We start from the raw sequence: 24,685 nt of genomic DNA on the forward strand, positions 1-24,685 counted from the left end.
TAACCCCAACAACTTCCTCAGGGTTAACAATAACGACTCCCAGAGTCCCAAGATCAGGTGTCACAATGATGGTGGGAGGAGTGGTTGGATCATCAACATAGACATCTGGAATATCCAGTGACTCTGAGTCTAAATCTGCCTTGGAAACCCTCGGTCTCTCCTTAATAAACATCGGGATCTGACCAACTGCGTCCATGATCACTTACTAGTTCTTCAGGAGGGTCTTCTATCGACCCTTCGACTCTATCCAACCGTTCGATCAACTTGGCTAGAACAAGGGCTGAGGCTGGGGCTGGGGCTGAGGCTGGGGCTGCAACTGGGGCAACAGGAAGGGTGGGACCTGCAACCTCTTCTTCCTTTGGGACAACATCATCAAATATCTTCGCTGCCTCGGCTACCTGAGAAACTATCTCGGTGACTTTCTCAAAAGTCACATCCTCCTCCTCATCAGCCTCCCTGGGATCCTGGCCAAGCCCAGGATAAAGGGGAAGATCTCCCTCTGTCAACGATAAATAAAAGTCCTTTCTTGTTTATCAGGGCTTCAACATCGGAAGGACGATCAACTGCAAATAGCATAAAACATTTGGTTAACTCAAATAATCATAAAAGATAAGCATATAGATAAAAATAATTGTTTAATGTCAATCAAATATAACTTACATTCTTCTATGATAACATCGGTGAGAGGACAGACTTGGTGAAATCCTTGTTCTTCCATGCGACCAACTAAGCATCCTCGGGACCATGTTTCTCGAGCTCACAAAAAACTTCGTCGCAAGCTGCTGAATAGCCTCATATGCCCAATACTGTAAGGCCGAGGCACAACCATACATACTGTACTTGAACTCTTGTTGCACCTTAGCATCCTTCTTGTTCTCATAGTTTGCCTTTTGCTTCAGCATGCCCTTCTAACAAGACTATAAAAGCTTCCCATAAGAGTACTTCCCCCATGGATAGCTGAAGAAGTAGTCTACATCCTCAACCATCTCCAGAATATCTCGCTATATATGCAACTTTCCCTCTATGGCATTTAGAACCCCTTCAACCAACAAACATAGACCAAGCTTGTACACATCTTCACCAATAATACAAGTCTTGAAAGCATTGTCCACTTGTGAGAGCTTTACTTTCTTAGCATCATTGAAATACTCCTTTATCAAGCGATCGCTGAGATTACGCTCCTCCAACTCTTCTGGTGATGGGAAGTGTTATCCCAAAAATCAGAAGTGAATGACATGGCAGGCATTAATTACACATGGCTGACACCTGGCAGAATCTGTGTTCGGCTATCGACCAGGAAGACATTCAGTATCATGCCATCGGTTTCTTTATATGACTAGCCTGGTCGTACGCACATTATACGCGGAGGAAATCTTAGGCAGTTATGATGGAATCCGAAATTATCTCCCATGATTTCTTGAGTATCCGATTATTTAGGAAAGAATATCTGTAACAAATCAATGTAAATCTTCCCTGAGCTTATAAATAGAAGAAGAGGGCTCAGGGAAGAGGATCTTTTTTTTCTTTTCTGACTTTCAGATCACTTGAGATTAGAGTTGCCAAACTAGTCATATTGTATTGTTCGTCAGAGGTCGGTGAAACTCATTGAACCCTAGTTCTTTGATCACTCCTTTGGATCTCATATCAATAACAATCTAAGTGGACGTAGGTTATTACCAGATCCTGGGGCCGAACCACTATAAAATCTTGTGTTTTTATTATTTTCGTCATCACATTCTTTTCAACGTATTTTTCCATGTCAAGCATATTTTGACTCCGTGTCAGTTGGCCAAAATCTGGGTCAACATTCTGGTGCTCTCGTTGAGAGCTTGATATAGCATCGTTGAGAAAACCAATGGCGAAAACTACCAGGAAAACTGGACAGGCAGCCGGCGCTGCACCATCTAACCCGCCTCCTCCTCCTCCTCCAAACGTGGCTAAGGATGAGCCACATTTGGAATTTGATGAGGAGAAAATGGATGACACGACGCTGAAAAGTACCCTAGGGGCATTGCATGAGGAGCTGGCCAGTCTGAGGGCCAGCCAGGAAAGTGCTGCCGAAATCATGGCGCGGAAGCAACAAGAAATTGAACGGCAGCGCGTGGAGCTGAGTGAAAGGCAGGCAGAGATGGACCGTCGCTAGAGCGAGGCCATGGCAGCCCTCGAGGCAGCCTTGCAATTGGCTAGGAATTAGGCTGCACCTGTCTCGCAGCCTGATCAACCCGCGAATGGGCCACCCCACAGGGGTCCCAATCCTAGCCCGCCTATCCAACCCTCGAGTCCACAAAGGCCCGAGTAGCCACCAGCGCCTCAGGACGATGTCCCGCTAGGAGACCCTGAGGCACATCCTCCATCCGAAGCTGGTCACGGAAATCCCCCGCAGCAGAGGCAGAATAGGGCCGGGCAGCAGCCTCGCAGTCCTAGACGCCATAGGGGCGACGAGCCAAACCCTCCGAGTAGAGGACAACATCATCTTGGCAACAGGAGGAACTCAGAATTAGGCTCTGCGGTCCGAGGCCCCCCACGACATGGTAATGCACGGGGACCTAACGACCAACGCAGACCACCCTCTAACGCTCGGGAGTTTCCAGCCCGGGAGGGCAATCGAGGGAACAGTCGATCCCACCATAGCCAATCAAGATTCAGAGATGGCCATGGTTATAATGAGGCCGACTCAGGTAAAGGGAATGCCGGTCGGAGGAATGAAGAAAGAGGTGGAGGCAAGAGCCAGCCACCTCAAGATGACCAACCCGACAGACGGGATGCTGGGGGGCAACCCAGACAAAATAACGTCTTCGACCGGCTCGGAGCTAGCGAGCAGTGGAGGAGAGACGAGGACTTGAGAGATGTACTCAATGATCACCGCGAACGGCACGGCAAGTACGTCCCCTCAGCACCAGAGCCCACGGTGATTCCTAGTGCTGTGCAGGCCCAGATAGATGCCCTCAACCAGGCAGTGCAGCAGCTGGTCGGGGGAAGAACATCTTACATCGACCACGATAGAAGGAAAGGCACTCCTTTTGTCCAGAGGATAGCTATGGCAGAAACTCCTAGCAAGTTTAAAATGCCTACGCTTCCAAACTTTGATGGGTATGGTGACCCGGTATCTCACGTCAACAAGTTTGAGATACAAATGGACATTCAGAAAGTGTCCGAAGACGCTCGGTGCAGGATCTTCCTTGCGACACTTTCTGATGCTGCACAGGAGTGGTTTTTTAAATACCCTCCTGCAAGTATAGTTTCCTAGGAAATGTTCGTAAAGGAGTTTTACGGACAGTTCTGCGTGGGTCGTGTGCACCCGACTGAGGCAAACCAGCTGGTTGAAATACGCCAGCAAGATGGAGAACCACTGAAAGACTACGTCCAGCGCTTCATGCGAGCAGCTGCTGGAGCAAAGACAGTGGGAGACGAAGGCAAAATGATGGCCATAACCGCAGGGGTTAAGAGCCGCACGCCTCTCTGGGAAAGCCTCCGAAAACATGGGGTTAGAACCACCCAGGAATTTTTGGATCGAGCTGATCATTACATCAAGCTCGAAGATGCCATCGCCGACGAAGAGAAGCCCCCAGGCAAGGGCAAAGGGACTACCGAGACCGCCAAAGCCGCCAATGGGTCCAAGCTCAATGGCAACGACAAAGGCAATGGGAACGGCAACTGCCATGGCAAGAATGGGGGGAAATGGCCACACAATGAGCCTTCCACCTCTGACAATAAACGAGCCAAGGGTAACCGTTATGAACCTTGGTTCACTAACTATACTGCCCTAGTTGAGTCTCGGGGAGAGGTTTATCAGGCCACGAGTTCCAGCGTGCCTTATAAGAAGCCTGCCCCCATTCGAAAGGATATTTTGAAAAGAGACACTACTAAGTTTTGTCGTTATCATAACGACTACGGACATGATACCAACGAATGCAACCAGCTGAAGGATGAAATCGAGTTCCTTATTAGACAAGGACACTTGAGAAGATATGTACGGGCCTCGGGGAATTCCCAACGAGAAGCTCAAGGTGGCAACGAGTAGGCACCCACGCGCCAACGCTCGCCACCTTTGCAGCCTACCCCCGTGACTGGCACATTGTTAACCATTTGTGGAGGCCCGCACCTCGCGGGAAACAGCGGAAAGGCCAGAGAACGATACGCTCGGAATCTACGCAACGACCAGGACATCGAGATGATGACCGTGCGCCAAAGAAGGCTCGGTCAGAAGAAGGCGAGATAAACTTCTCTGATAGCGATGCCCAACATGTCCGGTTCCCACATTCTGATCCGCTGGTCGTGGATATCCAAATGGGCAACATGATGGTGAAGAGAGTGCTGGTCGATATAGGAAGTTCGGTGAATATCCTGTATAAGTCTTCGCTGGAACGCATGAAGTTGTCCGTTAAGGACCTGGAGCCCTGCAACCAAACAATATACGGCTTCTCTGGTGAAGGACTCGCCCCCGCAGGGTCAATCAGACTACCAGTGATAGCAGGTACAGCGCCTGCTACCAGGACATTACTCGCTACTTTTATAGTAGTCGATTGTCCTTCGGCGTACAATGCCGTCATTGGGAGGCCTATACTGGTTGATCTACGGGTCGTCACCTCTATGTGGCACTTAACCATGAAATTCCCGACAGACGCAGGGGTAGGACGCGTGTTAGGAAACCAGAGGGAGGCCAGAGAGTGCTACAATGCCTCAGTCACGAAGGCGAAAAAGGGAACGTCAAAGAGCACTACCTCAGATAAGTTGCAGATGGCAATTGATACACAAGCCCAATCTGGTGATGAAGTCACCAAATAGGGTGTTGCCCAAAGTGAGGATAGAGATTTAGATCCTCGCTTTGGGGATTTTGAAGAAAATGTTGGACCCGTCGAGGACCTGGAAGAGGTCCAACTTGAAGAAAAAGACCCGACCAGAGTCGTGAAGGTCGGGAAAAACCTAGAACCAACCACGAAACATGCACTGGTGGAATTTTTGCGGAAGAACCAAGAAGTCTTTGCCTGGTCGCACAAAGACATGGCTGGGATAGACCCTGCAGTTATCAGCCATGTCTTGAACATAGACAAGACTTTTCCACCCGTGCAACAAAAAAGAAGACTGCTCGATAAGAATCGATCGAGAGCCTTAAAAGAAGAAGTTGAGAGGTTAAAGGAGAATGGGTTCATCAGGGTGGCGTTTTATCCATCGTGGGTCTCTAGTCTAGTGCTGGTTCCCAAGCCTAACGGCAAATGGCGGACCTATGTGGATTTTACAGACCTCAATAAAGCCTGCCCAAAGGATTGCTTCCCACTCCCAAGAATCGACCAGTTGGTCGATGCTACTGCAGGACACGAGATCCTCTCCTTCATGGATGCATATTCAGGCTACAATCATATTAGCATGCATCCCCCTGACGAGGATCACACCAACTTTCGGACCGATGTGGGCTTATACTGTTATAAAGTAATGCCCTTCGGACTGAAAAATGCAGGTGCGACTTACCAGCGGTTAGTTAACCACATGTTTAAAGAATTGATCGGAGTAAACATGGAGGTATACGTGGATGACATGCTGGTAAAGTCTAAAAAGGCAAAAGGACAATTGAAGGATTTATAAGAATGTTTCGATGTATTGAACAAGTACCAGATGAAACTAAATCCTCTCAAATGTTCCTTCGAAATTGGATCACAGAATTTTTTGGGGTTCATTGTAAATTCAAGAGGAATCGAGGCCAACCCCGACAAGATAAAAGCCCTGATCGACATGAAATCGCCAGAAAAGATCAAAGATGTACAAAGTTTAACCAGGAGGATTGCAGCCCTAAGTAGATTTATTTCAAAATCAACAAACAAATGCGTCCCTTTTTTCAATCTACTAAGGGGCAATAAGAAATTTGAATGGACAGGAGATTGCGAGCACGCTTTTTAGGCCTTGAAAGCCCATATGGCACAGCCTCCCATTTTATCAAAGCCAGTCGAAGGAGAAACTTTGTTCATTTACCTGACAATCACTGAAGTTGCTGCTAGTGCGGTACTAGTACGAGAGGAGGTATCCTCCCATCGAGAGGTTAGCATACTGTTTAATCTTGGCCTCGAGGAAGCTACGCCCTTACTTCCAAGCCCACCCTATCACAGTTTTAACTGACCAGCCCCTTCGGCAAGTCCTCCAAAAACTAGAAGCGGCTGGGCGTTTATTAAAATGGGCAGTCGAACTAGGGCAGTTCGATATTACATATTCACCGCGAGCAGCAATAAAGGGACAAGTCTTGGCCGATCTCATTGCAGAGTTTACCGAACTCCCGGATAGCGAGTAGTACAAAAAGCCTAGTGCGCCTGAGCCTCAAGATGAAGATCCTTTGTGGAAGTTATTCACAGACGGGTCGTCAAACGAATCTAACGCAGGAGCAGGAGTGATCTTGATAGCGCCAGAAGGGCATCGATTTCATTGCGCCATCAGGTTCGACTTCACCGCGTCAAATAATGAAGTCGAATACGAAGCACTCCTCGCTAGATTGAGAATGGCAAAAGACATGAGCATAAAGGCGCTTGATATTTACAGTGATTCACAACTGGTAGTGAATCAAGTTCTATGGGAATATCAAGCACAAGGCCTAAAAATGGTGGCCTACTTGAATAAAACTAAAGACCTGTTAGCCCAGTTCACGAAGTATACCCTCCAGCAAATACCGCGGGATCAGAATTCGAATGCGGATGCCTTAGCCAAACTCGCAAGTGCGAAAGATGCTGACACTTTGAACATTGTGCCAGTTGAAAAATTGAGTGAGCCAAGCATACGAGCAATTGAAGCCAGTATGGAAATCCGAATGGAAGATACATGGATGGCACCTTACTTGGAGTATCTGACAAATGGTGTGCTACCGACAGATAGAAACAAAGCCAGAACTCTTCAAAGGCAGGCTGCTAGGTACATACTGGTCGATGGTATTATGTACCGAAGAGGATATTCCATGCCACTACTCAGATGCATTACGCCAGAAAAAGCTAAGGAACTAATGAAGGAAGTACATGAAGGCTTCTGCGGGGATCACGCTGGGGGGGCAAAGTTTGGCAAAAAAGATTCTAAGGCAAGGTTATTTCTGGGCGACCATGAACGAAGATTCAATGGAGTTTGTACGAAAGTGCGATAAGTGTCAAAGATTTTCCAAAATTCCACGAGCAGCTCCAAACGAATTAAAACAGATGCAGAGTCCTTGGCCTTTTGCAGTATGGGGTATAAACTTGATTGGATCCCTGCCAACGGGAAAAGGCAGAGTGAAGTACGCAGTTGTGGCAGTCGACTACTTCACCAAATGGGCCGAAGCTGAACCACTCGCTACCATAGCGACCAAGAAAGTTCTTGGCTTTGTCATCAAGAACATTGTTTGCCGATATGGTTTGCCTCGAAAAATCGTCTCAGACAACGGCACCCAATTTGACAGTGATCTGTTCACCGACTTCTGTGAAAGACACGGGATTATCAAAAGCTTTTCTTCAGTTGCTCATCCACAAACAAACAGGCAGGTCGAAGCAGTGAATAAAACGCTTAAGGACACCCTGAAGAAAAGACTTGAAGACGCTAAGGGAGCGTGGCCAGAACAACTACCTGAAGTCCTATGGTCGTATAGAACTTCTCACCGAACAACGACAGGTCATACTCCGTTTTCCTTAACATACGGATATGAAGCCATGCTACCAGTCGAGTTAGATCCGCCCTCGCATCGACGAATTGCATACGACCAGGATCAGAACAGCCAATTGATGATGGAGTCCCTAGGCTCAATAGAAGAAAAACGAGAGAAAGCCCAACTCCGAGTAGCTGCGTACCGGCAAAAGGTCTCCCGATACTTTAACTCGAATGTAAAAGAAAGAAAATTCAACGTCGGTGACCTAGTGCTACGACGAGTTTTCTTAAACACCCGCAATCCCACTGCTGGAGTACTCGGACCAAACTGGGAAGGACCTTACCAGATTGAAGAAGTCCTTCATCCGGGCACCTACAAACTTGCACGCTTAAATGGAGATCTCATTCCACGCTATTGGAATGGAAAACACCTACGCAAGTATTATCAGTGAACAATCCTTCTTAAAGGACTGGCTTCTATTAATTTTTACTTTTTACAAGTTTTGAAAAAAGGGTTAGCCACGTTGTATGGCTAATCGCTTATAAGTGTAAGATCTTTTTTAAGATCCCTCGTACAGACATGTTTAGTCCATTTAAATACGAGAATATAAGGGACTGTGTGCAGCCAGTCATTCTTGCCAACCTTTGTAAATTTATTTTTACAAATATTTGTTCATTACGTGTGTTGTTTTGCTGTATTACAAGTGTTGAATTTTGCACCGAGCAATAATGTTCGAACAGGTCATGGTCAAGGCAAGTGACCAAGGACCTAAAGCTCCTCGATCACTTGGGGGGCATATAAGGTACATCGATAGCAAAGCGTACCATGAGGTATGTAAACACATGAACAAAATGAGTGAAAGCATGCTACGGTACTTAGAGCATTTTTCAAAATTTATGTTTTGAAAAATCAAACCAAAGTATTATGCTAAGTTCGGTCATGTGAACATGTATTATAATAAAAGAAACATTATAATATCAGTAAAGCAATCGTTTACACCACGAGCATTAGTGCTCGGATGTAAATATGTCATTAAAAGAAAAAACCTTTTACACCGCGAGCAGTACTGCTCGGATGTAATCGTTCAAGTATAAGTAAAAAGCTGCCCTCGCAGCAATCAAAAATAAAATTATCTTTACAAGTAGGCCCGTGGGCCATAAAAACTGTGGAAAAAAAAGAAAATTACTGGGGAGCAGGAGGGTCTTCTGGACGAGGAACGCTCTTGTCAGCCGGAGGATCAGCCTTAGCATCGGCAGCGGGGGTCTTGGCCTTTGCTCTCTTCTCTGTTTCCAGCTGAGCAGTGCACTACGCCATCAGCGTCTTTTGCAACTTCTCGGAGAGGTAGTTAATTTTGGCCCCCCGGTTGTGTTTCCAGAAATCGTAGAAACTGAGGAAGGCGGCTTCCTTGTACTTCTTCAGATTTCTGGCCTCGTCCTCCTCGAGCTCCTGAATGCGCCCTTCAAGCTCTTGAACGCGCCCTTCAAGCTCTTGAACGCGCCCTTCAAGCTCCTGCACCCATCCCTCGAGCCTCTTTGTCTCCTCCCTGCTGCCAGTCAGGTCAAGCATGGCCTGCTTACACTCTTGGGTGTTGAGTACAGCACTTTCCCTCCATTTATTTCGCTCCTCATTAGCTTTCTTCAAGGCTCCTTGACTCTCCTAAAGCTCCTGGGTGAGAGTGGCTTGGTCCTCGCACAGTTTCTCGTTCAGCTTGGACAACTCCTTGTTCTCCACAAGCAACTTATTGTTATCCTCGAGCAGCTTAGTGTTATCAGCCTCAAGCGCTTGCTTGGCCTGGGCCAGCCTGGAGTCGAAGTTCTGTTCTCGGGATACCAGCGCCCCAGCACAACGCCAGCTAGCAGTCAAAGACAAAAACCCCTGAAGAGAAAATGAGAGTTAGGAAGGGAAGTCTAACATAAACGACAAAGCAGCAAAAGACGACTTACGCTGGCTCTCTCATTCAACCCTCTGTTGATGATTTGGTCGACGTCCATAGTAACAGTGTCATTGATGGCGGTCTGGCTGCGTCTATGCTTCGAGAGCCGATATATTCTCTCCCTGGCCATGCCAACTATGTGGCTGGACAGGGAGCCTTCGGACGAGTGGTTCAAAGTCTCTTTGTCTACGGCCTTTGAGGAAGGTCGTGGATTGACGGGCGTGGGGGTCGTCTGCTCAGAGGGGGGCGGAGGTGGTAAGTCCTCCTTGGAAGGGGCTGTGGCAGGAGCATCTTCTGTCCGGGCCTTCTTTGAAGGGGTCTTGCTACTTTCCCCTCGAGCCCTTTTACTGTCCTTCTTCGGGACAGAAGATTCAGCAGCAGCTTGGTAGTGGTCAAAGAAGTCCTCGGAGTCCATACCTGCACAAAGAGAAACAATTCAGACAATGAGATTAAAGGGTCGCGAGAAACAGAGATTAGAGTAGAAGGATTACAAAAGTAAGGTATCCGAGCTACACCTACTGGTCGTAACATTATCTACCGAACTACCTAGTCCCTGGAAGAAATCTGAATTTAAAGAAGGGGCGTTCCAAAAGTTGCCATCCCCATCAAATAGATGAAAAGGGATTGGCAGATTATTAAAAAACGAGAATGATGTACTGTTTACATCCGACGAGTCGTCAGATAGTTCGGTAGGCTCAGCAGCCTTTTGTTTCCCCTTGCCCTTGGGGACCGATGATTCCGCTGCTCGATGGGGAACAGCAGGTTCCCTGATTGTAACCCCAGTTGGCCTCCTCCGAGGAGGGGATGCCTGAGGTTGCTGCTCGGGTCCCTGCTCAGATTCCACATCGGCATTGACACCACCCGCCGCGGGTTCGTTAGTCGCAGGTTAGGAGCCCCGAAGGCCAGCCAACCTAAGGTTAGCCTCATTAATTAAGTTATTAACACTCTTAGCAACACTTGGCATGCTGGCTAAGAATGCTGCCCTCGACTCCATTCCTGGAGTAGGGGTCGGACGTAACCATGGACCTGAAACACATTGGAACAACGAGGTATTATGACAAGAAAAGATCAAAGTGCAGAAACTACTGGTTCAAGGATTATTATTCTCTTCACCTCCTCGAGTGAAAGCCAGATTTTCCGCGGCAATATCAGGCGTAAGGAAGTACTCTTGATGGTACTTCCCCACGTTGGAGATGTGAGTGGTGTCGGACAAAAAGGTGCGTCCGGTCTCCTGGTGGTAGAAATGGAAGAACCCCGTACCGTCCTGGTTGGGGTTGGACTTGAGGTCGAACAGAAAATTGACCTCATGAGGAGAAGGAGCTGGCCATTTCTTGAGCTTATAGAGGATATAGAGCGCGGTCAGCATCCTATACCCATTTGGGGTGATTTGAAAAGGGGCCACCCCAAAGTAATTTGCCACCCCTTGAAAGAACGAATGAAGCGGCAGGGTGGCGCCCGCCTCGATATGGTATCTCGACCAGGCGCTATAAGCCCCCCTGGCAGGTTGACTCGCTGGTCGATGGAAGGTCTGACCAGGGTCACCCCCGTCAGATTGTATTTGTTTAAATAGTTGGCGATCATACGAATGGTCACCGAACTTGGGGAAATGACGTGCCACTCGACAGCCGGCTGGTCGGCATGATGAGGACAGGCACGCCTCTGAACTTCGGTTTCAGGAGGGAATTCACCTCGACCACTGGTCGAGGGGGCATCAGCAGAAGGCTGACTCGGAGAGTTAAGGTTACGTCTTTTTCTAGCTTTGGTTTTAGTTCTGGCCATTTTCTGGTTGGGAACTGGTGGAGGATTTGGCCTAGGACGTGAAAAGGGGATTTCTGGAATCAGTATGTGTGGATTCTCTTCACCTTCGAGCAGTTGGGCCAAGAGTTCGTCTTCAATAGGTCTTTCTCCCCCCCAAGGGTCTTGCATATGAACTGCAAACAGACAATGGAGGAGATAAGACACAATCCACGAAGTAGTGTGGAAGATTGGGATAACGTTGCTCGTGCCTAGATAACCAGCAGCATCCTAATCCTACACTAATTTCAACGCGGGTAGTTTGAAAAAAAAGGAAAAAACAAAAAGGAAAGTAAACTGTTTTCTGAAAAGAGAACTCTTTCGACTCCTAAAGGGCGGGAAAAAATTTCGGTTTTTTCACCTTGCTTAAAGGTTGAATCTTTCGTCAACCTAACGTCCCAAACCAGAGATCCTAACTATCAAACTATAGTCTTGACCTATACAAAGCATAAAAACGCACTCTTACCAAGCGATAGGCGGTTTATACCAAAAAACCCTTAAAACCCTATTCAAGAACACAGAAGTCGTAGAGCATAAAAACGACATGCATGGCGTAATAAAGAGCTTAAAGAATGGAGTCCTTACCTGGGCAAAGATGGAGATTCGGAAGAAGATGAAAACTCGAACTGGAAGACCTTCGGCTAAGCGTCAGACTGGTTTTCGAAGCTCTAAACTCTGGTGCAAGTTCTTGAAAGTTTTGGCAAAGATGGTGAATAAAAATGTCTTAAAGGAGACAAAAAGCCTACTTATAGGGATTGAAGGGATAGCCAAAAGGCAGTAATCATCATTTCCCACTTTCGAAACGTGGGAAAGTGTATAAGCCATAAAATTGCCTTTTTGGAAACCGAAAAGACTTTATTCAATATAATTATATCACGGTTTTCGAAAATGCACGGGGATTCTGACAGACATCATGGGGATGTGAACGGTTGTTCCTTTAAGTTTCTTTATTGCTGGTTGCACTAAACAAACTTGGGGGGCAAATGTTATCCCAAAAATCAGAAGTGAATGACATGGCAGGCATTAATTACACATGGCTGACACCTGGCAGAATCTGTGTTCGGCTATCGACCAGGAAGACATTCAGTATCATGCGATCGGTTTCTTTATACGACCAGCCTGGTCGTACGCACATTATACGCGGAGGAAATCTTAGGTAGTTATGATGGAATTCGAATTTATCTCCCATGATTTCCTGAGTATCCGATTATTTAGGAAAGAATATCTGTAACAAATCAATGTAAATCTTCCTTGAGCTTATAAATAGAAGAAGAGGGCTCAGGGAAGAGGATCTTTTTTTTTCTTTTCTGACTTTCAGATCACTTGAGATTAGAGTTGCCAAACTAGTCATATTGTATTGTTCTTCAGAGGTTGGTGAAACTCATTGAACCCTAGTTCTTTGATCACTCATTTGGATCTCATATCAATAACAATCTAAGTGGACGTAGGTTATTACCAGATCCTGGGGCCGAACCACTATAAAATATTGTGTTTTTATTATTTTCGTCATTACATTCTTTTCAACGTATTTTTCCACGTCAAGCGTATTTTGACTCCGTGTCAGTTGGCCAAAATCTGGGTCAACAGGAAGTTACTATAATTCAACCCCGTCACCAGGGCAAACTCTCCCATGCCGAATCTACAAGACTTTGACCCCAATAAAGAAATGCACCTCATCTTCTTTATTATTGAAAATTTTCATCAAAAGCAGCTGATGCACCAAAGCTCTTGAGAAATTAAACTCTGAAGTCCAAAAGAATTGCTTGAAAGGGGATTCCTTAGCCCTTTCTATCAGCCAGAGGTCCATAAACCTAGTCTTAATGTGATTTAAAGTGCTACCACCCCGATATGTGACTCGACTAGGAAAGTGATTTACAAATGGAACAAGCAACTTAGGCATCTGCAACAACACATGAAAAAAATTGGTAAGAAAACAGAATGTTAAACAGAATTGGGAGAAAATTCAAAAAAATTCTTTGAAAACTGAAATAAACACTGTCGTCGAGCTGTTATCGAGCTCAATCGAGCTATACATCGAGCCTCTAACGAACTGCCATCGAGCCACTATTAAAACTAATCTTTTAGGTTACCATCGATCTTATATCGAGCTTCCATCGAGCCTAACTATATGAAGCCTACTATCGAACCATTCAAACCATCGAACCATTCAAACTACCCTATTGAGCTCATATCGAGCAACTATCGAACCGTTCAAACTAACCTATCGAGCCTACTATCGAACCATAATCAAGCCTATCGAGCTAGTTTCATCTATTACCACAGAGAAATCGAGCCATTATCGAACCTATCGAGCCACTGGTTCAAACCCAGAAAAAAATCCAAAAAAAACGATGAACACAATCCACAGATTCAACAATATGCTAATAAAAAATTGAAATGAGTTCAAGATTTTACCTTTGATTGTCAAACTTTAGAGGAAATAATGGCTCGGGGTCGGCGTGGGTCTTGGTTTCGTCGTGAGTCTCAGGGTCAACAGAGAGATGGGAGATGGGGTCTCGGTTTCGCTGTGGGTCTTACGGTTGAGGGCTCGACGGAGGTGGGCTTGACGAGTTCTGGGTTTTGTGTGTGTGTGTGTGAGAGAGAGAGAAAGAGGGAGAGAGAGAGACTGAGAGAGTACAGTGAGAAGTGAGATGTTGATTTTTTCGGGCGTGGAAAAATGAGAGGGATATTTTGGGAAATAGGGGAATGTTTAACATCAATTTGAAATTGTGAATAGTGCTAGAATTATTATGTAATTATAAATATTGGTATGTATAAAAAGTGAAATTTTCTAAAAAAAATAACATTTTTTAAAAGTAGGACCTTTTAATTTTGGGATCCTAGACATAGGCCTGACTCGCTTGTGCCTAGGGCCGACCCTGATGATAAGGCCATTGTAAGGTGTGAAAACAAAGGAGTGTTCCCTCCCTCCAATTTGTGGACTTTTTTTATAGGTGAAAAGGAAAATATGGATTTTTCTTTAATAAAAAGCACATTCATCTTACTATTTAATTTCACTTGAAGAAAACATAATAATAAAATAAAAAATAAATCCAAACAAGTCTAAAACAACTACCAAAATATGTATTTTTTCCGAATGTAAATCAACTACCAACCTTTAGGACTAAAATAACTATGGACCGACCCTTAGAAATTAAGATGACTATCAACCAAAGAATATTTTAGCATGCATCGGATGTTCACGAGTTACCTGCTCGATACTTCTTTAACATGATTAACAAATTGGACATTTCCATTATTCCATAGAGAAACAATTGAGACTGTTAATCCTTATTGGCATTTTTATAGAAATATATTTTTCTTAAAAGATAAAATTGGTTGAATTAGTTGTTTCCCTTTATTATAATATTCGGAAATGTTTGTTTCCCTTTATTATAATTTTCGGAATTGTTTGGTTTCCTTTATTGATATTTTCGGAAAACCATTTTCCTTTTGTGTGAATATTGGACAATAATGTGCTTCCTTATTTAGCCTATATTGTCTCATTTTGTTTATAAAGGAAACAAAGTTTATTGCAAATATTCGGTACTTACCCAAAGTTGTTTTTGGATTATTTGCTGATATATTTTCGTGCAGCTCAAGGATTGCAATCACGAAACTGGTTCTTAATGTCATTAATTATTGTTTCCTTTTTGAGCTTGTTTTGATCCGACACAGGTCTGAGTTGTCCCCACCGATATCGCATCTGTCGGATTAGCATCTTCTAAATAATGCAACTCTTCGACAATCAAGAATATCTTCTGTGATTCTTGCCTTTATTAGAAGAATTCTTTCTCTGCCTTTGTGAGCACGAAAAAGACTCTATAAATAGGGCTCTAAAGGCAGTGAGAAAAGTGAACTCTTTGGTGCATTATTCGTGAGCTTTATTGTAATATTTGTGAGAGTTCCTCTTTGTATTCAAGATCATAAGTATTCATGTGATCTTGTAGAATTATGTGTGTTTAGTTTTTAGTGGTGAGTTTATACCATGTTCATGAGTGAATACACATTGTAATTTGAACACAACGTTTATAGTCTTCGGGAGAAGATTTTTACAAGCCTTGCGTCGGGAGGATGCAAGCACTCGCTGGCCATTGAAGGGAGTTCAAGTGGTTGAGCGTTTCAATCAAGATCAGATTAGTGAAGAGAAGTACAACAAGTTGCGGCAAATCTCAAGAGGGAGTCTTGTTTTGTTTAAGTCAATGTTTTTGTACTTGTGATTCTTTATTAATTGGTTTTATTCTCTGGGCGTGGCCCCAAGGAGTAGGTTATCCGAAAGGGTTTCTGAACCTTGTAAAAATTCGTTGTGTTCTTTATTATTTTGCACTGTCTTTTTATTGTGTTCAGTTTCTGTCCCGACAGAACTGTATTCTGTGTAAATAGTTAATTACTATTCCGCACTTTAATTAATTCACTTGGTTTAATTAATTTGGTAATTACTAAAAACAGAATTTCAGAGACTTTTTATAAAATTCCATTCACTTAAAAACATAACTAGAACTAATTCACAATTACTAACCACCCTAACATATTAATCTTAATAATTTAAAATATTTGCTGAATTACCATGCCACTTATGTGTATGTATACAGTACATTTTAAATGAAATAAACAAAAAATTGCCCACTAGCCACAAACCATTAATCTTACTTTTAGCCCATTGAATTAAACCAAAATTTGATGTGTCAATAATTTTTAAGAAATCTCTTTTACATTGATGAGCTAAACATGTTATTTAACATTGTAGTTTGAGTTTTTATGAAGCAAATAATTCTAACTAAACAAGAAAAACTACATATCCTATATACCTTATGATATAATCATGAATGTTCAAACGAGAACAAAAGCTACAATCACTTTATTTTTCTTAAAAGAAAAGAATAAAAGCTACAATTAATCTTACGTATAGCCTTAGCAAGAACAAGGGCCTTAAAAAATATTAATTTAGGAATTAAATAGAAAATTTAACTATTTTTTATAAAAAATTGATTAAATACTAAAAATTTGAGAACCCTTAGCGTTAGATTTTGAAGTCCAACACACATTTCTAACTTGCTTGAGCCCAAAGCGACCCGACACACCTGGCTCGGCATAGGTGGCAGTGGCACTGGTGGGTTCGAGCCAAGGCGTCAGTACACGAGCCCAAGGGCGGTGGCTAAGCCAACCCAATTTAACAGAGGCGGGAAACCACATTTCACTATTATTGGCGGGAAATCCTAATTTTGTTTGGGACAAAACCGCTCATCAACCGCACATATTACTTTTCCAAATCACACGGCTATAAATACTTCTTTAACCAACTTCATCATCTTATTTACAACACTGCCCAAGTGACAAGTGCCTTCTTTTACAAACGCTCTCCCTCTCGAGCAAACCCTCGATCTTAGAGAAACCATGGCGAAGCTCTCGAAACCGCAGCTTTCTTCCGACGAAGCTCTCTCCTCCAATTCGTCGTCGGAGGAGTTAAACCAGAGCAACGGCGAGGAGGAGGATGAAGAAGAAATTGAAGCGGTCGCGCGCTCTGCTGCCTCCGATGACGATGAGCCCGCCTTGGCTAACTCTCCTGGTTCCGACGATGACGAGGCCGCCGCCGAGAACGGCGATGACGATGAGGAAGAGGTAAACTTATAGGCTCTACTCTACGTTTATGAGGTCTTTTACGGGATTTGTGATATCTTATTGTGGTGGATCTAGGGCTTGGGCAGTTTCATTTGATAGGGTTTTCTTTGCTTCTCACTTCTTCTTGAAAAAGATGTAAAAAATAACAAAGATTTCGGGAGTTTCTTTTGCTGAGCTGGTTTTGTTGATTTACATTAGAATGGTTATCTAAACTGAGAAAAATGGTTTTTAGTACACTAATGGTGACAGTCTTTCAGCATTGGCCATTAGTAATGGTAGCTGCACACTACTAGTTTTTTTGTAGCGGAATAGAGAATTAGGGAAGTGCTTTATGCACATATAATGTTGGTGATCTGTTCTTTGGCATTTAAAATAATGTTGCAATGCTTTTTTGGTTGATTGGACAACAAATTTGATGCACGTATATTTTGGTCTTAATGTTTGTTCTCACTTAATTTGTTCTGAATCACGCAGGATGGAGACAATGTAGCTAATGCTGAAGTTAGCAAGCGTGAGAAAGCCAGACTCAAAGAAATGCAGAAAGTAAAGAAACAAAAAGTTCAGGAGATATTGGATGCTCAGAATGCTGCCATTGAAGCTGACATGGTGTGTGTCTAGTTTGGGTAGAGTCATAGATTCATTACTTGTCTGTTCTCAGTCATTAATGGCATTTAAATTTACCAGTTTATTTATCTGTTTTCAGAACAATAGGGGCAAAGGACGTTTGAATTATCTTCTGCAACAAACAGAGTTATTTGCTCATTTTGCTAAAGGTGACCAATCTTCGTCTCAAAAAAAGACCAAGGGAAGGTACGTTTTAGGCTATTGTCTTATGTATTGTACTCCTTGTTATTTTGTGTAGTGATTTATGGCTCCCTTTAATTTTACATATTTTAGAGGTTGATTCAATTTTTTGGTTTCATTGTCTTAAATATGAACTGTTTTTTTACTTGTCTATTTAGTTGATAGATGAAATACTTGATTACTGGGATGACAAGGGCATAATATATGGTTTTTATCCTAAGTTAGCTGCACTTGTGTGCTGTAAATTGTAACTCTGCTGTGTCTGCCCTTGTTAATGTTATTTGATCTTATTCATTAGTATGCAATCATAGCAAAAGAGGTTGATGGAGTTGTTGATTACAAATGCGATCTTTTGATTCTTTCCCCACTTTTAAATGTGACAGCAATAGGTCTTTTAGTTACCTTTGAATTTTATTATTTGCAGGTATTTGAAATGTTAGTGGTACTACGCTAATGTATTTATTGAGTGTTTTGCCTTTAGTTGAGTTTTCTAATCTTTAACACTAACACTATGCTATGGACAATATATTTTTTTTTTAAATAGAATTAGTTTTTGCTGAAATTCTTTTAAATGAATGCATGACTTAGGGGTCGTCATGCATCAAAAATAACTGAAGAGGAAGAGGATGAAGAATGCCTCAAGGAAGAAGAAGATGGTTTATCTGGTACAGGAACTACAAGACTTTTGACACAGCCTTCTTGTAAGCTCTTTATCTTAACCAAGTTGACCTTTTACTAAAGACTTGAGACCAAACTTTTTGTTCTTTTTTAACTTTAGTTTTTGTTCCTGGTAGGTTTCTCTCATCAATGAATTTGCCGTTTAAATTGAGAGGCCTGATTATCCTTGTTGGTTTGTAGGTATCCAGGGAAAAATGAGAGACTACCAACTTGCTGGACTTAACTGGCTCATACGACTCTATGAGAATGGTATAAATGGAATCCTGGCAGATGAAATGGTTAGTGCCATACATTGATAGTTTGCTTTGTGCTATGTTTTTTATGAAGAAATAATTTAATATTTATTAATTTTTTTAACTAAGATTGGAACCCCTATTTTCTTTCTTTGTTGTCAGGGTCTTGGTAAAACATTGCAGACCATTTCCTTGATGGGCTATCTGCATGAGTTTAGGGGAATTACTGGCCCTCATATGGTAGTTGCTCCAAAATCTACTCTTGGAAATTGGATGAATGAAATTCGGCGTTTTTGCCCAACTTTGCGGGCTGTGAAGTTTCTTGGAAATCCTGATGAAAGGGTAACTTGTTTTGGCTTGGCTCCAATATTGAGATGTTTTATTAGTAAAATTGTACTTACTGTAACATTTTCCATAATTTATGCAGAAACATATACGAGAGGACTTGCTGGTTGCTGGGAAGTTTGATGTATGTGTAACAAGCTTTGAAATGGCTATTAAGGAGAAGACTACCTTACGTCGGTTCAGTTGGCGCTATATAATCATTGATGAAGCCCATCGAATCAAGAATGAAAATTCTCTTCTTTCCAAAACAATGAGGCTTTATAATACAAATTATCGCCTTCTAATTACAGGAACACCGCTTCAGGTATAACCTATGATCTTAATTATTTGCTTACTAAAAATTAATGTGTTCTGGTTGTGATTGATGATTAACTGGCTATTTTTTGCTTGCAGAACAACCTTCATGAACTCTGGTCTCTCTTGAACTTTCTTCTGCCTGAGATTTTTAGTTCAGCTGAAACATTTGATGAGTGGTTCCAGATTTCTGGTGAAAATGACCAACAGGAGGTTGTTCAACAGCTTCACAAGGTAATCCTTGAAACATTTAATATTCAATTTCAAGTTTTAATATAATTAATGCTGCCACCAAGATCCAAAGAAAAATGTTAGCATGTTTTCTTTAGTTTGATACTGAATGTTCTATGTCTCTTTGTTTTTCAGGTTCTCCGACCATTTCTTCTTCGAAGACTGAAGTCAGATGTAGAGAAAGGCTTACCCCCCAAAAAGGAAACTATTCTTAAAGTTGGTATGTCACAGATGCAGAAACAGTACTACAGGGCTTTGCTGCAGAAGGATCTTGAAGTTGTTAATGCTGGTGGAGAACGTAAGCGACTTTTGAATATAGCAATGCAGCTGCGTAAATGCTGTAATCATCCATATCTTTTTCAAGGTGCTGAACCTGGTCCTCCATACACAACAGGAGATCATCTTATTACAAATGCTGGTAAGCTTAAGTTTTCATTTGACATTTTAACTGATAAGTTTGCTGGTAATCACTAATCCTAATATACAACTCCAGGTAAAATGGTTCTTTTGGACAAGTTGCTTCCAAAGCTAAAAGAGCGTGATTCTAGGGTCTTAATATTTTCACAGGTCAGTTGAATGATGATGTAGGTTACTTTGATTGCTTGAAATGACTGGTTTTCTCAATTATTTATTTGCGAGATGATCAAATGTTTACTATTTTTAGTGTCTAATCTAATTGGGATTGAATCTGATTTCAAACTCAGATGACAAGGCTCCTAGACATTCTGGAAGATTACTTGATGTTTCGTGGATACCTGTATTGTCGAATTGATGGGAATACAGGTGGGGAGGACCGTGATGCTTCCATTGATGCCTTCAATAAGCCTGGAAGTGAGAAATTTGTTTTTTTGCTATCAACACGAGCTGGAGGCCTTGGTATTAATCTTGCCACGGCCGATGTTGTCATTCTTTATGACAGTGATTGGTGCGAGTTCTTTATCTCATTCTTTCTTTTATTGTTGTCATAACATTTCATTTGCTAATGCTTGGAATTCAATGCAGGAACCCACAAGTAGATTTGCAAGCTCAGGATCGTGCTCACAGGATTGGTCAAAAGAAAGAAGTTCAAGTGTTTAGATTCTGCACAGAGGTATATTTATTTATATGGATATTTTAATGAAATTATGTTGGTTTGCTTCAAGGTAATCATTTTGATTCATTTTGGTAAATAGTATACTATTGAGGAGAAAGTCATTGAGAGGGCTTACAAGAAGCTTGCGCTGGATGCTTTGGTTATCCAACAGGGACGTCTAGCAGAGCAAAAAAGTTAGTATTCTGAATTTTTCTGGTAAACTGTTAAATAATATGTTTTGGAGCCTAAGATCATTGATATAATTTTCTCCATGAATGATGCAGCTGTTAACAAGGATGAGCTGCTTCAAATGGTGAGGTTTGGTGCTGAAATGGTTTTCAGTTCCAAAGATAGTACAATTACAGATGAAGACATAGATAGGATTATTGCAAAAGGAGAAGAGGCAACAGCTGAGCTTGATGCAAAGATGAAGAAATTTACTGAAGATGCTATCAAGTTTAAAATGGATGATAGTATGTTAATCCGTGACTTACTGGTCTTATTAATTTTATCATTTATTATTTTATTTCCTTAACAGTTTTATCTTTTAACAATTAACGTGTCAATATAATTCAAAATTTATAATGTTGATGTATTTCTTTGCAGCTGCTGAATTATATGATTTTGATGATGAGAAGGTAGGATCTTGCTTTTATGTATAGCTTGCATTCCCTTTGTGCCTAGCTTTTTATATGCTTTGCTAAATTTTTTCATTTGTTACTAATATGTATTCTTTTGTTTTGCTTCTATCTGTTCTAGGATGAGAACAAGTTAGACTTTAAAAAAATTGTTAGTGACAACTGGATTGAGCCACCAAAAAGAGAGCGAAAGCGCAAGTAACAATCTTCTTTTTTGCATTGTTTATTGTTTTATTTTCTTTTATTATTATCATTAATATTTAGATTATTTTTGAGTTATTGACTTTTTGTGCTAGTTATTCGGAATCTGAGTATTTCAAGCAAACAATGCGTCAAGGTGGTCCTACCAAACCAAAGGAGCCTAGGATTCCCCGAATGCCTCAATTGTAAGCACCTCTGAAATGAATTTGTTCTTATATTGGTGTTTTTTTATGGATGTTTATTAATATTTTTTTTCTTTATCTAGACATGATTTTCAGTTTTTTAACACACAAAGATTGAGTGAGCTATACGAAAAAGAAGTACGCTACCTAATGGTGAGTTTTAATGGGATAGTGTACCTTGTTTTTATTCCTCTTGGTGTAGTGAGGATTTGGTGATAGTAACAACTTCAGTAATTATTTTGACAACTTTCAGCAAACACATCAAAAGAATCAGATAAAAGATACAATAGATGTTGAAGAACCTGAAGGTAATTAGTTATTTTTGTTTTAATCTTGTGCCATTCTTTTTTACGTATTTGTTGTTCCCAATTACTGACTGGACATTGAATTTCAGAGGTGGGAGATCCATTGACTGCTGAAGAGCTCGAGGAAAAGGAACGACTTCTAGAAGATGTAAGTGGATTATGTGTTACTAAACTTTATGATGAGGTTTCCATTTAGTATTTTGCATTAAAACTTAATTTGTGTATAGGGTTTTTCTTCATGGAGTAGAAGAGATTTCAATACTTTCATTAGGGCTTGTGAGAAGTATGGTCGAAATGACATAAAAAGCATTGCTTTGGAAATGGAGGGAAAAACAGAAGAGGAAGTTGAAAGATATGCAAAAGCTTTTAAAGAAAGATACAAGGAGTTAAATGGTAAGTGATTTTCTGTGACAATCTATAGTTGATTTTGATTGTATCAGTGGGATTTGATTCACGTGCTTTTTAGCCTTTTTTTAGTTGGTTGACTAGAATGGCTTATTCTTTTAACTTGAGTATACATGGTGTTATTGAATGTTGTCAGGCCTCAGGTTATGCAATATACTTTTCTTTCATTAATATGATGTTAACTAGGACATTGCTTAATGCTAATGACTGTTCTAATCCAACTTTTAGACTTGGTCTTAGAATGCCTTAAAGTGTGCTTAAAATGAACTTTAGATTTGTACCTGGTTTGCGTAGAGTGATGCAGCATTTCATTGGATCTGTAAGTTATGTTAGCCACTTCTGGTTGGAAGCAGTATAATTTGTGATTTGACTTGAAATTTGTGGCCAATTAGTGTATGATTTACTTTTGGTCTGAAAATAAGAGCAAATGGGGAAAAAAAAAGAGGCAACCAATTCATATCTGAGAAAGGCTTGGTAAGCCACAATATAGATTATGACTTGCAATTCAGAGTTTAGCATTATTTCTGTAGACTACATTTGGTCATTCCTTTTTATTGAGGTTTGAAATTAGAATTAATGTCTGTATGACTTGTAGATTATGATCGGATCATAAAGAACATTGAAAGAGGTGAAGCAAGGATTTCTCGTAAAGATGAAATTATGAAAGCTATTGGAAAGAAGCTGGATCGCTACAAGAATCCATGGCTGGAATTGAAAATCCAGTATGGTCAGAACAAGGGGAAGTTGTACAATGAAGAATGCGACCGATTCATGGTACGAACTATAAAAACCTTAATTGTTTGTCTCATTGGTTTGTAATTTCCTTTATAAAAAAATGTCTAATAGTTTCATACTTGATTCAGATCTGTATGGTGCACAAACTTGGCTATGGGAACTGGGATGAGTTGAAGGCAGCATTTCGCACTTCACCGTTGTTTCGTTTTGATTGGTTTGTTAAGTCTCGCACAACACAGGAGCTCGCAAGGAGGTGTGATACATTAATTCGATTGGTGGAGAAAGAAAACCAAGAATATGATGAGAGAGAGAGGCAAGCACGCAAAGAGAAGAAGCTTGCTAAGGTTCACTTTCTCTCCACCCAACTTGTGCATGGATTCTATACTCTGTTGGTTTTCTGTTTGGGAAGCTAATTGTTTTTTTGTATTCCAATTTTCAGAACATGACCCCATCCAAGCGAGCCCTGTCTAGGCAGGCAACTGAGAGCAGCCCTAGCTCACTGAAGAAGAGGAAGCAGTTAACCATGGACGATTATGTTAGTTCGGTATGCATCTATTAATTCAATAGAAAATTTTGAGGATTTTTCAATCTTGAAAGTGGTATAATTAATGACTGAAATAACTGAAGCAATTTGTGTTTTTTTTTTCTTTGCAGGGTAAGAGAAGGAAATGATATAATACTAAAACTGAAAGTTAGGATTATTTTGGGAGGTTTTGAAGCCTCAGAAATTTTAGATATCAGTGGACTTGACATGTGCATGCTGAGTAGATCCTGAGTTTGCATGTTAGTAAATGTCAGCTGGTATTCAAATTGATTTAATTAGAGTTCCCAATTTCGTATTATAATCTCATTCATGGAGACTATAGTACAATTTATGTTTCGGGAAGCTGTATAAATGAATCTTCTACTATTTAGATACTTCTGAACTACCCCATCGTTTTGTTCTCAGATTGTTAACTATATATTAGTGGATTAACTACTTGAGACGAGCCTAGTTCGTTGCCAGAGGTCGAAGAGATTTTGATTACTGATCAAATGCCCCCATATATATATATATCAATGTCATGAGGATTTTCAAATCTATACATCCGAGAGAAGACATTTCATTTTGTATTCATTGTTATGATATAATATAATGAAGTCGCACGTAAGAGTTTACTTTCTATGTATTTTATTTGAGTAGTTAGAAATATAATGGTAGCATTTAGGTGAACTAAACCTAAGAGCTCAATTTATTCACTAATGCATCTTGTGAAGTGACGATAACCAACTGCCGGTCTGCCTCGAAATTGAAAGTGGTCTATTTACTCTCCAAGTAGGTGGGTTTTATCCCTACGAATTTAATGCTCCATTAGTAACAATTTTAGGCTTTTAGTTGTGCGATGTAAAAATCAATAGATATTGGGATCCGGATGTGACGAATGCCGCTGCTTGTATCGAATAGATAGTTTGGATTTTCTCGGCAACATACGCGAGTATAGTTATCGTGTAATGAATGAGCTTTTGGCGATAATTTGCATGGTAATTGGTAGTCCGTACAAGTTGATAGGGATCCTTTGGTCCCCATTTTAGACGTTATTTAGCTGCATTCTTGACGGCCTAGAATTTGATGTTGATTTTAGATGAGGTGG

At 41.4% G+C, this 24,685-nt stretch overlaps 1 protein-coding gene across 1 annotated transcript; it reads left to right on the plus strand.

Annotated features, from left to right (window-relative positions):
- The first annotated feature begins 16,625 nt into the window (after positions 1–16,625).
- LOC133819366 (ISWI chromatin-remodeling complex ATPase CHR11) lies at positions 16,626–24,043 on the plus strand. The gene is made up of 25 exons (XM_062252591.1): positions 16,626–16,931; positions 17,406–17,537; positions 17,635–17,741; positions 18,324–18,436; positions 18,594–18,691; positions 18,809–18,988; positions 19,074–19,295; positions 19,385–19,519; positions 19,652–19,934; positions 20,010–20,083; positions 20,221–20,441; positions 20,519–20,606; positions 20,689–20,782; positions 20,873–21,061; positions 21,195–21,226; positions 21,348–21,424; positions 21,523–21,612; positions 21,693–21,762; positions 21,863–21,917; positions 22,004–22,062; positions 22,142–22,307; positions 22,915–23,093; positions 23,183–23,398; positions 23,494–23,598; positions 23,709–24,043. The coding sequence occupies exons 1-25, from the start codon at positions 16,707–16,709 to the stop codon at positions 23,724–23,726; spliced, it is 3,228 nt and encodes a 1,075-aa protein (XP_062108575.1). The 5' UTR covers positions 16,626–16,706; the 3' UTR covers positions 23,727–24,043.
- The last annotated feature ends 642 nt before the right edge of the window (positions 24,044–24,685 follow it).

This window comes from Humulus lupulus, chromosome 2 (genome assembly GCF_963169125.1).
Source record: "Humulus lupulus chromosome 2, drHumLupu1.1, whole genome shotgun sequence".
Lineage (NCBI taxonomy): Eukaryota > Viridiplantae > Streptophyta > Magnoliopsida > Rosales > Cannabaceae > Humulus > Humulus lupulus.

Bases quoted from the DNA above. Each gene is read 5' to 3' on its own strand.
- LOC133819366 (XM_062252591.1), top strand. From the start codon at position 16,707: ATGGCGAAGCTCTCGAAACCGCAGCTTTCTTCCGACGAAGCTCTCTCC. The intron at 19,935-20,009 runs GTAAGCTTAAGT...ATACAACTCCAG, and splicing joins TCATCTTATTACAAATGCTG to GTAAAATGGTTCTTTTGGAC. The intron at 21,918-22,003 runs GTAATTAGTTAT...ATTGAATTTCAG, and splicing joins AGATGTTGAAGAACCTGAAG to AGGTGGGAGATCCATTGACT.